General features: G+C 35.3%; 1 protein-coding gene across 9 annotated transcripts; it reads left to right on the top strand.

The window, feature by feature from the left end:
* Nucleotides 1-5,073: 5,073 nt before the first annotated feature.
* Nucleotides 5,074-11,372, top strand: LOC114308240 (cyclin-B1-4). 9 transcript variants are annotated; one of them, XM_082868349.1, is made up of 8 exons: nt 5,074-5,327; nt 5,552-5,600; nt 6,481-6,521; nt 6,779-6,866; nt 7,569-7,657; nt 8,412-8,506; nt 10,296-10,529; nt 10,762-11,154. In XM_082868349.1, exons 5-8 carry the CDS (start codon nt 7,588-7,590, stop codon nt 10,834-10,836), a joined length of 474 nt encoding a protein of 157 aa, XP_082724475.1. In that variant the 5' UTR covers nt 5,074-5,327; nt 5,552-5,600; nt 6,481-6,521; nt 6,779-6,866; nt 7,569-7,587; the 3' UTR covers nt 10,837-11,154. The 9 variants fall into 9 exon arrangements, 8 of the variants coding, with proteins under 8 accessions (XP_082724475.1, XP_082724474.1, XP_082724478.1 ...); XM_082868348.1 differs by lacking the exon at nt 6,481-6,521; XM_082868352.1 differs by lacking the exons at nt 5,074-5,327; nt 5,552-5,600; nt 6,481-6,521; nt 6,779-6,866 and adding an exon at nt 11,169-11,372 and having other exon boundaries at nt 6,873-7,657; nt 10,762-10,804.
* The last annotated feature ends 4,733 nt before the right edge of the window (nt 11,373-16,105 follow it).

Raw genomic sequence — 16,105 nt, forward strand, 5'->3', positions numbered from 1 at the left:
CAAGCATGATTAGATTCCATAATTTGTAGGGATATTTACCAATAAATCTTACTTTACAAACTGTTATACCAAATAGTCCCACTTTTATTCTATTATACAAAATAGTCCTGCTGATGTGTTGATTTGGTCCCTTTTGTTTTTTTCTTTCATTTTTGTTTCACTCTGTGGACGAGAGTGCCCTTTCATTGATTTACAAACTGTCATTTTTGGTTCACTGATTTGGTCCCACTTTCATTCCGGTGTGGCACACCCTCAGAGATTCGCGCGCGTGTGTGTGTATTAGTGTGTGTGTGTGAGTGTGTGTTGAAGCATCTGTGTGTCTGCGTGCATCAGTGTGTTTGAGAGGGCTTGACCATGTGTTTGTCTCAATGAATTCGAAGACGTTGAGAATCTCAGATTGATCCCCAAATGCGACCATGTGTTTCACCCCGAATGCATCGATGCTTGGCTCAATTCTCATGTGACTTGTCCGGTTTGCCGAGCCGATCTCGTTCCTCAACCCGATGAGACTCTGCAAATTCCAGATTTCAATCTCCAGATCGATGTTCCGGAGGAAACCCAGAACCCCCAAAACCCAACCGATGAAGTTTCGATCTGGGTCGTTGAAGATCCGGAAGAAGACTATCTTCCTCCTCCTCCTAAGGCGCTGGACCGGACCTAGAACCAGAGCTTTAACCAGAACCGTCCTCCGAGATCTGGGTCGGTCGGGTCCAGACTATTTGAGAGGTTCCCCAGGTCGCATTCAATGGTGTTCCATCTGTGTGTCTGCATGTATCAGTGTCTTCCATCTGTGTGTGTGCGTGTATCAGTGTGTTCGATTTGTCCGATCTGGAATCACATGTGTGTTCGATGGTGTTCGATGTGTTTTATCTGTGTGTCTGCGTGTATCAGTGTGTTCGATGTGTTCGATGTATCAGTGTGTTCGATGTGTTGAAGCCATCGCCATTGCCCTCGGATGATGATGTGTTCGATGATGTTCGATGTGTTCGATATGGAATCACATGTGTTCGATCTGCTGCTGTGTGTGTTAATGGCGTCTTGTGTCTGCTAGAGAGAGGAGCTATGTGTGTGGCTGGGTCTCTATGTGAGAGAGAGAGAGAATGCTGAGAGTGAGAGAATGCCCAGCCTAAATAAAAACCCCTTACAGCGGTTTGCCATTGTGTGACGCCATGGCAGTGTATCACATGCAACACACCACACATCCATTTTACTAATCGTGCACGTGAGCCACACATTGAAGCCCCCAGCCGCATCAAATATAGGATACATAAGGGTAATTAGGTCCCTCACAATTAAATGGGACTAAACGGTTTAATAGAATAAAAATAGGACCAATTGGTTCATAAGTTCAAATTTTGGGATTTATTGGTAAATCTCCCTAATTTGTATAGTTTGAGTCCTGTTCTTTGAGTCCTGTTATTTTTATTATTATAATCAAGTCACTAAGTATGGAATAAACATACATGCATTAAAGTTTTTTTTCTTTTTTTTTCTTCAATGATTCCCTTGTAATCTTTTGCTTCTATTTTTTAAAGTAATCATTTGCTTCTAATTATCAATACACCACCACTATCCAAAGCATTTCTACTTGCCCATTTGATTTTCATGAACATTTCCAACTTTGTGGTTTGTTTCACCCATTATTATTATTATGGAAATCTCTTCAGTATGCAACCCTGGTAGACTATACCTTGCTATGTATTTTTTGATATATATTGCATATTTTTCTAATAGATGTTATGCAATCTTTTACAACAATTTGTGGTTATGTATTCTCTTTTGTGATACAAAAATGATTGAGGCCTCAAATTTTTTGGCTCAAATTTGCCTCGAATTTGGTTTTTTTTTTTTTTTTTTTTTTTGCTGGGTTGATGCTTTGCTTATTATTATTATTATTATTTTTATTTATTTTTTTCTGCAATGATTTAGCCCAGAAAAAACAAACAAAAAAAAAAAAAAAAAAAATTGCATTTCGAGGCAATTTCGCGCCTCAGTCTCGAGGCCTCAATCACGGCTCTTTGTGATAATATTATACATTTTCATTGAAACATTTTTGATCCACAAAATGTGCAGCACTACAACAAAAATACTTAACATTATTGTAAAATACACAAGTTTATATTTAAATCATAAATTACTGTAATTTTAACAAAAAAATTTACATAATATTATTATAAAAATGCATAACAAATAAATATCGAAACTGGAGGGTTTTCCTACTTCTACCACTACTATTATTATTATGCATAAAAACTTTTCCAAGAGTTAAGAGTGACAAAAGATGAATTATGATTTATCATTTGTTATGACTGAGCTTTGAACATGCGCATATGAAACAATCAATTGCTTCACACAATATCAAATATAGAAATAAAAAAATAAGAGTAAATTATGTTGATCTTTTAAAAAAAATTACAAATAACTCTGCTGTTGGGTCGGTGGACCGTAATAAGTACTATTCACTCAAACACTGGGTTCAATAGGGGGTTTGGGGGGCTCCCTCCAAGGGGGAGCGGGGTCCGGGCGGGTTTACCCCTTGACTGAAATTTTTTGGATACTTTCGTAATTTTCATATTTTTTCCATGTAATCCTAATTCTATACTTATAAATAGATAAGCGAGCGCCTCTTTTAGGTTAAGAGAGAGTTGTATTTTTTTGATCATAGTAAAAACCGCAGCAGCCGTGGACGTAGCCTCATTCTGGGGTGAACCACGTAAATCCTTATGTTCTTGTGTGTGAGATTTGTTTTGATTTGTTTTTCTTTCTTATTTATTATTTTGTGTCTCACTGATCTTGATTAGGAAGGGTCAGTTCCTAACATTTACAATTATAATAAAATTACGCCATATTCTCCCAAATTTCAATTCACATAAAACTGATAACACTCATTACATGCACTCCAGCAAAAGACATAGCATCAAGTACAAATTTTTTAAAAATAATTACAAAAAAAAAATGATAATATTTTGCTTCCAGCTAGATTTCTTAGACAAAAATAAAAGAGAGGATTTTTGTTAAAAACATTTCATTTCAAACTTTGTCGGTATAGTTTACATTTTTGATGTTTTCTTCCTTAATTTTTGTTTTACATGTTTTCATAAACTAATAAATAAAATACAAAGATAGAAACACTAATCAAAACAATTTTCAAAAATTCAAAAAGAAAGTGTTTATCACTGAAAATTGAGATGCTTTCAGAATTTTCTTTCAATAACAATTTGTTAGATAAGTTTACCTTTTTAGTTTCATTTTTCTCTCTTTGATAACACAATAAATATTGACAAGGATAATAGATGTGCTAGCATATGTAAAATACTAAATAGGAGTACCTTTATAAGGTTGGAGCAGGAGATTTATTAAAAAGTTATTTGAAATCATATAAATAACATAAATTTAAACACAATTTGGAATTCATTTATTTTTTGAGTTTGATTTGAACTTGACTCACCAAACTTATAAGCATTATAAACAAATTAAACTACTTAAGTTCAATTCGATTAAAACTCATTTAAAATCAACTCGAAAGGTAAAAAAGCCAAATTCGAATACATTTTGAAACTTATTAAGTTTTTAAGCTGAACTTAGACAATCTACTACACGACTCAATTTATTATAACCCCACATGTTAATCCAACCGAGTACGAAACCATTGCCTGTTAATCTCACAACACAAAGCAGATGCTACAAGGCAATGTTGGGTATAATAGGCCTACTAAAGTAAAACTATTTCACCTCAAAAACTATGTATAGCACAACCCAAATGAAAGAACTTACATAAAAAATAATATATATAAAAGAAAGGCCCCATAGCCATTAAAAAAGTTTAACATCAGCATCATGCAAATTCAATACAGAAATTCCAGATTCTACCAGGAAATGTTAGCAGAGTCCCAACAACAACAGGTCATGTTTTCAGTTAAAAATGGAACTGGGGATCTGATTTGCTCCTCTATCAAGTGTGAAATTGGCAAAAACAGAGAACACTTGTTGAACACTTCCCAACACTTGGTCGCACATGAAACACAAAACCAATTTTCTTTTTTTGACTTAATATTCATATATATGTCGTGCTTCACATTTTTTGAATTTTTGCGTGTCGGCGTGCCAGTGGCGTGTCACATTTCCATAGTTTGACCCACTTATGGAGAAGATTTCCATAGTTTGACCCACTTATGGAGAAGAGCCTGGCCACATGTGAAGAGTATATTGAGGATATAAATAATAAAGTTACTTCTCTCGTTACAGCTTGAGCCTTTTGATGAGTTGGTTGTCAACATTTCAATAAGTACATGGGAGCCGTATTGTGTAGCTTGATGGGAATATGCCAATACCTAAATCTCCATAATTATCTATACTACATTTTTAAATAACATAAACTATCAAATTTCTTCTTCTCTCCATCCCTGGGCTTAGAAAAAGAAAAATAAGACACACCGAGAGAGATCAATTGGAACTTGATCTTAGCTAAAATCACAGGTAAGTTGACAAGATAGTTTCAAATATTGATGCAACCTAATAAATGAAATATGGCTTAGTAAGTATAAAAGGACTCACAAATTGTGGAGATCAATTGTATTTATAAAATATATATATATATATATATATATATTGTGGAGATCAATTGTCTAACTAGTTATGGTCCAAGTTTGGGCACTAGAAACGTTGCAATAAGGAAAAGAGATCCGTGCCTGCAATCTGAGCACCAAAAAACAAGAACATCAATAAAGATTTTTGGTGGGAAAGGGAAAGGAAAAGGAAAAGTGACCAAAATTTAAATTATATTTTTGTAAATTTTCCCCTCTCTTTTCCTTTCTCTTCACAAATTCCTACATAATCTAAATAGATTCTTAATAATTCAAAGAATTTGACTCAATCTTTAGATCAAACTCTTTACACACTACTGGAATTTGGGGATTTAACGGCGTTTAATTAACGGCGTTTTATTAAACGTCAGCTTTTTTAAAAATTAACGGCGTTTTTTAAACGTCGCAATTGTTCTTAATTAAAACGGTACAGTTTTGTGACTAGAAGTCGTTTGAAAAGCGCCTCCGAATCTTGCCTCTCCTCAAACCCTATCCTGTCTCTCTAAACCTTTATTTTGATAACCCCATTTTGAGCACCGCCGTCTGCATATGAAGTTCGAATCTCTCCCTCACTCTCTTTCTCTCTCTTTCTTGCAGAGGATCGAATCAATACGAAGTTCTCTCTCTTGATTCGGTGATTCTTCTTCTTGAGCACAGAGCGATTGCGATTTTGAAGTTCGATTTTGAGCACCGTGATTTGGAACTCTTCTTCAGATCCGTGATCTTCGTCTTATTCGATCAGAGGTTAGATGTTCTTCTGTGCTCTGTTTGGAACTCTTCTTCTTAGACGTTTCTTCAGCTCTGTGAATCTCTTCTTTTATGCTCTGTTTCCACTTTTTGCTTAAATCATTATCTTCTTCGTTTCTAGTTTTACTTATTGTTCTGCTCAAATCACTATTCGGTAAATTTTCGATTTTTGATTTGTTAAAGTACAATGTTGATTTGGTTGTTGATTTTTGTTTGTGCAGAGAAGGATCGAGAATTGGGGGAAGCCTTAGAGAGAAGGCAGTTGAAGAGGTTCTGTTCTATATGTATTCTCTCTTCTATGTAATTGCCATTCTATGTATTTTCTAAAATAAATAAATGCTAGTCTCAATTCATCTAAATTGGTTAACTCTATATAACTTACTATTAGTCAGATTTGTGTTGTATATTTTTTTTGTTCTATGGAGCTCTATTGGGTTATGAATTCCAGTTTGGTTTAATCAGTTGACAGTAGTGATGACTGATATAGATATAGTGTAGGCAATTGAGCTATCTAGAAGTCTCATTATTGATTACTGATAAAATAATGATCAATTTGCTTCACAACTTTTGCTTCACAACTTTTGCTTCTAGTTTAGACTGTAATCAAATGCACGTCTTCTGAAAATATTTGCCAACAAAGTAAGAAGTAAAGAACTAATAGCATATTAGTGAGACTTCCTCATTTATAAGAGAAAAGTAAGTGTTATTTTCTCACATGTTAGTGGCTGAAAGCTGAAATAAATTGTTGGACCGGTTATATGGTGTCCAGGTGTCATATGCTATGATAGTATTATTAATCTAATGTCTAAATGATCATATATAAATAATTAAAAAAAAGAAGCATTTATAGCAATCGCTTTTCTAGAGTTCATATTAGGCCTATTGAATTTCTTATTTCACTTATCTATCTTCATTTGAAACTAGTGGATGACATGTAAAGGGGCAGAACAGATGGATGGAGATTGGAAAGGGCTCCACTTGAAACTTGTAAACAAGATTTTATTGAATTACTATGTAAAATGTGATAGACCAACTAAGCTTTTGTAGGACAGCTAAGGCAGTTCATCTTTGATTGTTAAGGTATTTAGGCTTTGTGGTTTTGTTGAATCTTGTTGTTCTAGAAGATACCAAACATTTTTATGTTTTGTAGGATGATATGAAATGTGCAGAGGCATATGTGAAGTTCATGTGGTAATTCTTGACTCTGAAGAACATGTCATCAATTAATAAACTATGTTCTTATGTGCATGCTCGTCTTGTGCTCTAGATTTCATTGTTAAGATAAATAAAATATGGGCTCACACTTCTTCCTGCACTTGATTTAGCAAATGCTTAGTTAATGAAATCTATTGTACTTCCTTTTGTTAAACTTGATCTAGATCTAAAGAAATTAGTTTTTATTTTTTTATTTCCAAGTTTAAAAACTCTTATTGATCACACATTGTCAGATCTGGATATTGGACTAGTGATAAGAGGGAATGGGTTGAACTATCAAGATCGGCCCGTTTATTGATCCTGTAGTTTGGGGCAAAACAGGTAAAGATTTTGACTACCACTTTGCTTTTATTTGTGTTCTCTTTATAGTGTTTTATCTAGATTTTTGTTATGTTTATACAAATATATTGTATTTTTTTTTTCCATTAATGTTCTTCACAGTAATTGCTTTTGTTTTGATTGGAGTATAAGAGTCTTTAGTGAAGGTATGGTAAGTAAGATTCCTGACTTTGAGACTGTTAGGGATATCAGAGAGAAGCTTTGCTACATAAGGTTAGTGAATATCATCGTAGTTTGGTTTGCTTTTATGGAATTTGAGATTGTTCTATATTTCTCTCTGTTTTGCAACACCTCAAGAATTCATGTGTAGTACATTTTTATGACAATTAGATTCAATGGTCAGTGTCTAAGTCTAATTTGATGAAGATGTTATGCTATACTTAATTTTCTCAAATTTTGTCCATGAAGTTTTGAGATTATTAGTTTCAATTGTTGTCAATTGTGGATGCTAAAGACTTAATTTTTATGTGGTTTTCATGCCTTTTTTAGGTTATCCTTTTGAAAGCAATCTGTGATCTATACTGTTGCTTTCCACTTGACAGTGCAAAGGCACAATTTATTCATGTCGTAGATTGTGAGGAAATTTCTGTTTAACTATCCCATTTTGTATAGCTCAATTTTAATGTTGGGTCCAACATTCCTGAAATTTTATTGCCCGGCCTAACATTCCTAGTCAATTTGTAGAGCATTTCTACTTGATTTAATGCTGGGCCAAAATTTCTTCATTACTTTGACAGTGGAAGCACTGGAAGCAGTGGCAGCAATAGAAGCAGGTATTATAATCTTTTTCTTTCATTTGTTATGTTTATTGCGTATTCTCGAATTGATTGAATTTTTTTAAGCAGTGAAAATAATCTTGAATAAAATCCATGATTTTGATTGAATTATTCTGTAAGGTAAGCTTCAAGGGTTGTTTGTCCCAAAAACTGGGGCAAGTCTTAGCATCTCTAGACTCAAAGTTCCTATAAAAAATACAGTTAAACAATGTATATTTGGTGTAAAAGAATTTGGGTGTTGCAGATGTTTGAAGACCATAATAGGTAGACACAGTTTCATGTTCTTTCTGTTCATGGACTTGATGACACTATTCGCTCTAAGCTTGAACATGAATTTGGAGCCTCCTCTGACTTGGGTTTCCACTTTCTCCATTTCCATCTTTCTGAGGAATTAGAGGGTGGTGGTGACTGGATATATCCACCTCCACCACCTCCTCCTCCTCCTCCATGTGTCCTTCAAATGAAGGTTGATCTTTCAACGGATAGGGATTCCATTCCACAGATAGAAAGTGGGGGGTTAAAGGATTCACTCCTGCTCCTGTCTGCTACTGCTGCTGCTGCTGCAACCCCCACCAGAGAGGACTGCATTCCTTTCAAATTGGCTACCTCTTTCTTCTCTCTCATTTCTGGAATGAAATTAGGCCCCTTGGATGTCAATGTCAATGACGCTGAATTTGCTCCACAAAAGGACTTGAACTTCAAGCTGATCTCATAAATTTTGATACTACTGCTTTGATTGCTCTTATATCAGGAATCAGTAATGGCAGTACACAGAATATTCTGGCTAAATCCGAGAGCGAATTAAGGAAGCGCTTTAAGAGCAACTATGAGTTTGTGATTGCCCAGGTATATATTTTATATTTCAAGTGCATGCGCTGTGCCATCCACATCATAATCTTAAGCATTGTTCTGTGTTTATTGTATGCATTAGATTAGTTATCTTTTCTGCCAATTCTATGTGCAATGAACATCTAAAGCCAATCAAGAAGGTTTATTCTTTCCAATTTTGGCTACTTGTATTTCAAGCATCTCCTTGAATATAGCTAGCTATGAGACCTAGGATAGTTTTGAGTGGATATTTTTTCCCCCTCCATGTTAGCATTGGAGACTATCATGAGCTAAATTTATATTAAAGAACTGGTATTTTTGGGTCCAAAATATAAACATACCATCTGGTGGTGGAGTGTGATCATAGAAAGGGAAAACATTAGGCAGTCATCAGCCGATTGCTTTTGTCACTTGATTATGACTTAGTTTATGCCTAATCACATATACTGAGGTGGGTACAGTGTACACTACTAGTCAAATTTTTTTTTTTGCAACTAAAGGCTGAGTGTGGATATATGATGACAGGAAACTCTCTCTCTCTCTCTCTCTCTCTCTCTCTCTCTCAGGATTTCTGCTAGTTCATTTTCTTTCAATTATGCCTTGATTTCTGATTCATTTCTAGTTCTTTCATCTTTGCTAATTTCTTCTTCTGTGTCGTTGCATTTTTATCGTACATCTGTTGTCTCTTTATCTTCAAGCTAGTTTTTTATCTTCAAGAAGAACTAACAAGGTAAAAGTACCAATATCACTAGTTTTTAATTTCTCACTTTTATAAATCTATTAAGACATGATGTGATTTGGTGTAGGAAATTAGTGAATAATTGTAGAAATTTGGACTGTTGACAGTCTTGTGCCTTGGCTTTTTTCCTTCTAAGATGCCTTTGCCTCATACTTTTAGATTTTGATTACTTTCTGTTTTCTTTTTTATTCCCTTTGTCTCGAGATATAAAAATCTGTAGTAAAAATAATTATATAAAATCAAACACAACATTCTAGTAAGAAAGTAAATATTTACATGACAAAAATGCAGCATGTTCTTTACAAAATAAGACAGTAAGATCTCAAACACCTCTTGAAATATGAACCATGTGTATAGTTTGTGCCATTGGCATTACAAACATGAATCAATAGATCACTCAACACCAATAATGTATTATAACAGATTATTAACATATTATATTTCCTAGAGCTGAATAAAAAACATCTAGCAGATGAGGAGTTGGAGAGTAGAGCATTAGAGAACTGATTGGCCATGATAGGAGAAGTGTCACATGTACTAGGATTTTAATAATGCATAATTTAATTTTCTTTGGATAGTTTAGGGAAATGAAAAATATACACAAAATTAGTGTTGTACTATTATATATTAGCAAAGATGACATGCTTGACAACTGAACCAGTGCTTACCCCATTCCTCCAAGTGGGACACCTTGGGATGCTGATGGCTTGGAGCTCTCGATTGAAAGGATTAATTGGTGCTGTCTGCCCATATTAAGCAAGTAGCAATTAAATCTAAAGAAAAGGTCCAACAAAAAATTGCATCAAACAAAATGATCTATGAATTTCGTCTGTTTTCATTTTTCAGACTTGAAAAAGCCTATTGCTGTCATTGCAAGAAAGTCGCGAGTTGGGTCTTCTAGGAATGAGGTCAAAACCTTGACTTCGATCCTCACTGCTCGAAGTAAGGTTGTTAGTGTGGACTTCTCTCAATTTTAATTTCATCATCAATTCTTTCCCCTCTGTACATACTTTTTCTATTTGTATATGTATATTATTCCTTGTTACTTAGTAGACATTGATGCAGCAGATGTTGATAATGAATTGGCAGCCTGAAATCAATTCAAAGATGAGATCAATTCTCATAGACTGGTTGACAGAGGTTCACAGGATGTTTGAACTAATGCCTGAGACCCTTTACCTCACAATTAACATAGTTGATCGGTACCTTTCAATGAATGTTGTCCCAAGGAGGGAGCTTCAGTTGGTCGGCATTAGTTCAATGCTAATTGCTTGCAAGTATGAAGAAATTTGGGCACCAGAGGTAATTGGTGTTCTATTTTCATCATTTAGAACCATGTCTGATCTAAAAATTGTTTGGTTTCACTGAAATTTGGGCACCAGATTTGATTATATTAAATCTGGAACAAGCAAGGAATATACATGTTCTTATTAATGGTGATTTATGTCTTCATGCTTTTGATAGAATTTATTGCTTTGTTCTAGATTTTCTTTAAAAAGATTATAATTTACAACTATTATTTATTTATCTGTAGGTCAAAAGGATAATTTTGCTGAGGGAAAGAGCTGATTCAAGATGTAAGAGGAATTTGCAGCTTTTTTTTTTTTAGCTAACATCTAGTGTTCTTTGCGTCTTTTTATGAAAAAAAGAAAAAGAAAGTGAAGTATAGGTTCCTTGTTAGTGGAACTGTCGTTGATTGCATTGGTTATTATTGATATGGGAAATTTCCTAGGTCCTTATGCAACACTCATCTGGTAGTCATTGACTGAATGAAACGTACATCGATTACATTTTTTTTTCCCCTTCTTTTTTGCCCACAGTGGTCCTCATTTTGATTGGGTGTGTAAAACATTTAATTGAATGTAAAAGAAAGTGAAGTATAGGTTCCTTCTTTTTTTTTCCCCTTCTTTTTTGCCCACCTGGCTCTGATTTTCTTTGCAGGATGTGGATGAGAAACTTTTGTATATTCTACAGGAGAGAGAGAGAGAGAGAGAGAGAGATTTGTATTTTTTTTTCAGCACTCAATTGAGAATTTGTATGTGTGGAGATCATATGATATGCTTGTTTTAATCGGTTTTGGGCATTTCTTGTGGATATGTATGTTGGGTGAATGGCAATGTTAAGTTGGGAGTCTTGCACCACTCACTTTTATGTACATTAATGTAATAGAAAGGCTTTTAAACATAGCAACTTTATATAAGTGTTATTTTTCAGTTTTATTACAGGGATTTTTTAGTTCAATTACATTAAAAAAAGTTTTTAAAAAAAACAAGGCTATCGCGGCGTTTCTAAAAAGGTCACTAAATATCACACCAAAGGCAGGATTTCTTTTAAAAAGAGATACAGCGGCGTTTTAAAACGTCGCTAAATAGCATGGTGACGTCATGCTAATGTTTAGTAGAACTTTTAGCGGCGTTTTTATAAAACGCCGCCTATAGTCATATAGCGACGTTTCTAAAGCGCCATAAAGTTATAGCGACGGCCGCGTCTTCGGCGTTTGGCGCCAAACGTCACAAAATGTTTTGACGGCGTTTTTAGGACCTATCGCGGCGTTTTTTAAACGCCGCTAAATCCTTGATTTGCAGCAGTGACATCCTTCAAAACATTAATGCTGTGTTTGGTTGGGGGATTTGAGGAGGGATTTGGAAAGGGAAAGGGAAAAGGTGTGTGAAACTAGATGAAATATAGGCATATTTTATTCATATTTCACCTACCTTTTCCATTTCCCTTTCCAAATCCCTCTCTAAATCCCCCAACCAAACACAGCATAAGGAAGGTTAAGTTTGAGAACTTCCAACCAAGAAAATTGAAAAATCAAATTTTATGAGGAAAAACTCTTTTAACATGAGCTTCTCTCTCTAGAGATTTTCCATGGCTCATCTATCATGGTAAGAGGGCTTCCGCCTCCAAGAGACCCGATGACATCCACCCCTGTTATTCCAAGTTCATATATTGGGTGTGTAGTTGTGTATAACCCTTGAACACTTCATATCTATTTTTTCGGGTTAAGTTCGGGTTTTCCACAGTTTCTTCTTTGGTTGCTTTACAATCCCCCCCGAAAATCCCTGGTTCATCTAGTCGATGGGTTTATACCAGCTCTCTCAAATTTTTCTTTGTGTGGCAGTGGGCTTAACAGTGAGAGGTAAGGTCTACCTCTCAGGATCTCTATCTAGGCTAAACCAATGGGTTGCTGCTCCTCCCTAGTTCCAAATTGTTGTTGTAATAGCCATTGTTAGAGAGGTTGGAGCGGGGATGTGCCTTTTAAGAGATCCCCTTGGTCTACTTGGTGTTGCAGATCTCAAAGGTATGGATTCATCTCCTTCTCAATGGGCTGGATGTGCTTGTTCTCTATTATTGGAGTGATACTGGCTTATTGCGATGTGAGAATTGTAATGGTGGTTACTGCCACCAGGGCATTGCCGTATCAATCGGTGGAGTTGTAATAGTGATAGGTGACCTTTGTATGAAAATTTGGTGAGATTAACAATGGGTGTGGATAGAGCTACTAGAGAAAACTGGCTATTTTGTTTGTGCCAGGAGAAGTCATCGGGGTAGGTGGTTGGCCTAAGCAGTTAACCTTTGGGCAGACCTATGTTATCTACAATGCAGATCATTCCAATACGTGGAACAGGAACGGGATTGTAATACGTGGTTTTAAAAAGCGGCCAGAGTCATTATACAACGTCGTTATGTAACAGTTGTGGTGTTTAACGCTACCCGTTACGGCTACCAAGGCCATTACAACGTTGTTACTGTTATGCCCATTACGCTTCTGTTTTTTATAAATTTTGTATGAAAGGCTATTTTCTCATTTTTATTTTTTAGTTGTTAAAATCACATACAAAAACATAAAACCTAAGTAAAGATCTTAACTCTATATGTTTTGAATATCCAATCTTCAAGTTCTATAAGACTTGAGTTGTTATCAAGATTAAATGAACTTCCTTCTATCTTTTTCTTTTCAAACTGTTATTACTTTTTTTTTTTATTGACAAGCTTTCATGACTTTTTCACTGTTTGTTTGGACAGAAAACATTTTATGAATTTTTTTTTTCCGTATTTTCTGGTGTTTGGTACAATGGAAAACATTTTCCATGGTCAACAGAAAACATGTTTATATAGGCAAAAAATGTTTTCCACTTTTAAAAGGAAAAAAACATTTTCCAAACTAAAGTCTTACTAATGAAACCACACCACCACCACCACCACCTTCATTACACCACCACCACCACCAAACATAGAAAATTATTTTTTGTAGAAAATATTTTTCATTAGAAAATGTTTTCCACCCAAACAAATGGAGCATTAAATCTTTAAATATTAACTTATATGTGTTTCCTCTTATGTTAAATTTTATGGAACACTTACGGGCTGGTCTTACTGACCGGAGTTATTTATCTATAAGTTCTGCTAATCTTTTCACCTATCAATATCCCTAAAATACCTTCATCACCTCCTTCAGCACCTCAACCCCACTATTATAACCCCGACCTCCAGCCGCCACCTTCGACGACAATCTCTGGCATACAGAATCATCAATCAAATCCCACTATTATTTAAAAACTCAACCAAAAAGAGAGAGCACCGCCATCAATTGTTGGCCAGAATCTAGCATAATGTAATAGGAAGCGAGTTTTCTGGTCACCACTAGAAAAACCTCTCCACCAACTAAGTGAACAAGACATTTCTCAACTTACTTGCAAAGATTGCCGCCAATAGCTTAAAGACAAAGATCTCTTTCTAATAAGAAGGCTTTAGGATGTGACGACCGTTGTGGAACAAATCGCAGATGATCCAACAAATCATCTCTCTCGAGATGCTCCTTGAAACACCGTCAAATTCAAACACCAAAGCTCAGAAGAAGCTTTACAATTCCAGCCCTGAAAATCTGTCACCTCTATATAAGTGTCCGTGGTTTTTAGATGCAATTGCTACGTTACAACCCCTGCTACCGCATCAATGCTACCGTTACCATTACAATAGCTGCCATCGTTATTTAAAGGCTCTAAAATGTGATACGAGAGGGATAGACTTGTATAACTTACACTTCAATAATTCAGGGTACTTTCAGAATAATTTTCTTTTGACAATTAAGCATCCAATAAAACATAGTTGTTTCTCTAAAATAATCATGGGGCAACACATTTTTATATAAGCATTATGACTTATTTTTGACATTTTGTCTCGCCAATTTCAATCACATTAGATTTTAGTTCATTATATTTGTTTCTCCCCTCCCTCTTGGGACATCTATAAGAAAATATATTGAAAATTACTTTTGGAGTCGCTTTTAGATCTCTAAAATTAAAGTTTTGGTACAAAAGTGTACCATATTTCAAAACATGCATTCCATGACATAATTCGCTAGAGTATTAGCATTTTTTTGGTAACACTGGGACAAACAAACAGATATGTTGCAGCTCCGGTATGTTGCATTGCGATGACTAATGAGCCCAAACCATGGGCGGGTTTTCCCAAAAACTATGGGCTGGTTTTTCACAAAACCATGGGCTAGATTTTGGTTACAGGAGGTTTTAAGGAACCATTATACGTTCCAATTGTTTTCACCTTTCATTGGCCTAATTCTGTTCTTATTTAGATCTACTTGATAAATTATGTTTTAAGAGTTAGGCATGTTTCCCCTCTTCGAAGGGTGTGTTTCCTTTGGATGTGTAATGAGCTTCATTGTAATATCTAATTTTTAGTATAAAAATTTTGACTTACCTACCAAAGAAAAAAAACCTCTTTGAACACTAATGACTCTTCATGTACATAGTCGCTCCTTTCACTACAAGAAAATGAGTTTTGGCGACGTTTATTTAACAGCGTTTTATTAAACGCCACAGTTTGATAATACTTAACGACTTTTTTTAAACGTCGTTTTTTTTAAAAATCAAAACGGCACTATTTCAGCAACCAAAGGTGTTTCAAAACGCCTTCGAATGTCCTATCTCTCTCTCTCCAATGGGCAAGCGGTGAATATCAAATATAATACATTTTGTAGCCCTAATCTCTCACTCACTCACTCAGTCTCTCTTTCGTTCTCTCTCTCACTCTCTCTGTAAACCGTCTCAACGGATCGATTCATCTCTCGCTGTAGCCCTAATAGAAGTTCTCTCTCTATTTCGAGGATCGATTCATCTCTCACGGATCAATTCATCTCTCGCTGTAGCCCTAATCAAAGTTCTCTCTCTCGATTTTGATTTCGAAATCTATGTTTCGGTGATTCTCTCTCTCTCTCTATATATATATTCATCCTTTGTTCTCTGCGATATCGATCTGAAGCTCTGAAGCTCTAAAGCTCTGGGAGATTGCGAAGAGAGAAGAGGGGTTGGTTTCGATCACAAAGGAAGTGATCTTAGGAGAGGCTGTGCTTAGATTTCTCAAATTAGTCTCAAAGCGATTTCGATTTTGAAATTCATTGCAGAGCGATTTCAATTTTGAAGTTCTCTCTCTCGATTTCGAAGCTTCACCGTGAGGTATTGATTTCTCTCTCTCTAGTTTTTCCCTCATAGTTCTTCTAGTTCTTTCCCTAATATTGTGTACAACGTGACAAATATCTAACTGCCAATCTAGTGCATTTTTCACTACTTAGATTATAATCACTTGTACCCCTCACAAATAATTCCAGAACAGCATCTATATTTTGACTCTATTTTGCTTCGTAGGCTGTATGTGTCAGGGTATCAGTTGACCAGTCAGAAGTGTATGCAGTTTAGCGACTTTAGACAGAGTGGTTCACCAGTTGGGTTAGCTAACCACAGAATTAGATGTATCACTTTTGTGAGTTAAAAAATAAAAAATAAAAAACCTTTGGAAAGTGAAATTGGTTGGTGATTTTAACAGAACGCAATCAGTGGTTAAGTTGATAGAGGCAC

Source organism: Camellia sinensis, chromosome 5 (assembly GCF_055761805.1).
Source record: "Camellia sinensis isolate YWXY chromosome 5, ASM5576180v1, whole genome shotgun sequence".
NCBI classification, from domain to species: Eukaryota; Viridiplantae; Streptophyta; class Magnoliopsida; order Ericales; family Theaceae; genus Camellia; species Camellia sinensis.

What these genes read in the sequence shown, in the direction of transcription:
- LOC114308240 (XM_082868349.1), top strand. Translation starts at nt 7,588, where the DNA reads ATGCTGGGCCAAAATTTCTTCATTACTTTGACAGTGGAAGCACTGGAA. An exon ending in ATGAGTTTGTGATTGCCCAG is followed by an intron (nt 8,507 to 10,295) that starts GTATATATTTTA and finishes TTGATGCAGCAG; the next exon opens with ATGTTGATAATGAATTGGCA. An exon ending in AAGAAATTTGGGCACCAGAG is followed by an intron (nt 10,530 to 10,761) that starts GTAATTGGTGTT and finishes ATTTATCTGTAG; the next exon opens with GTCAAAAGGATAATTTTGCT.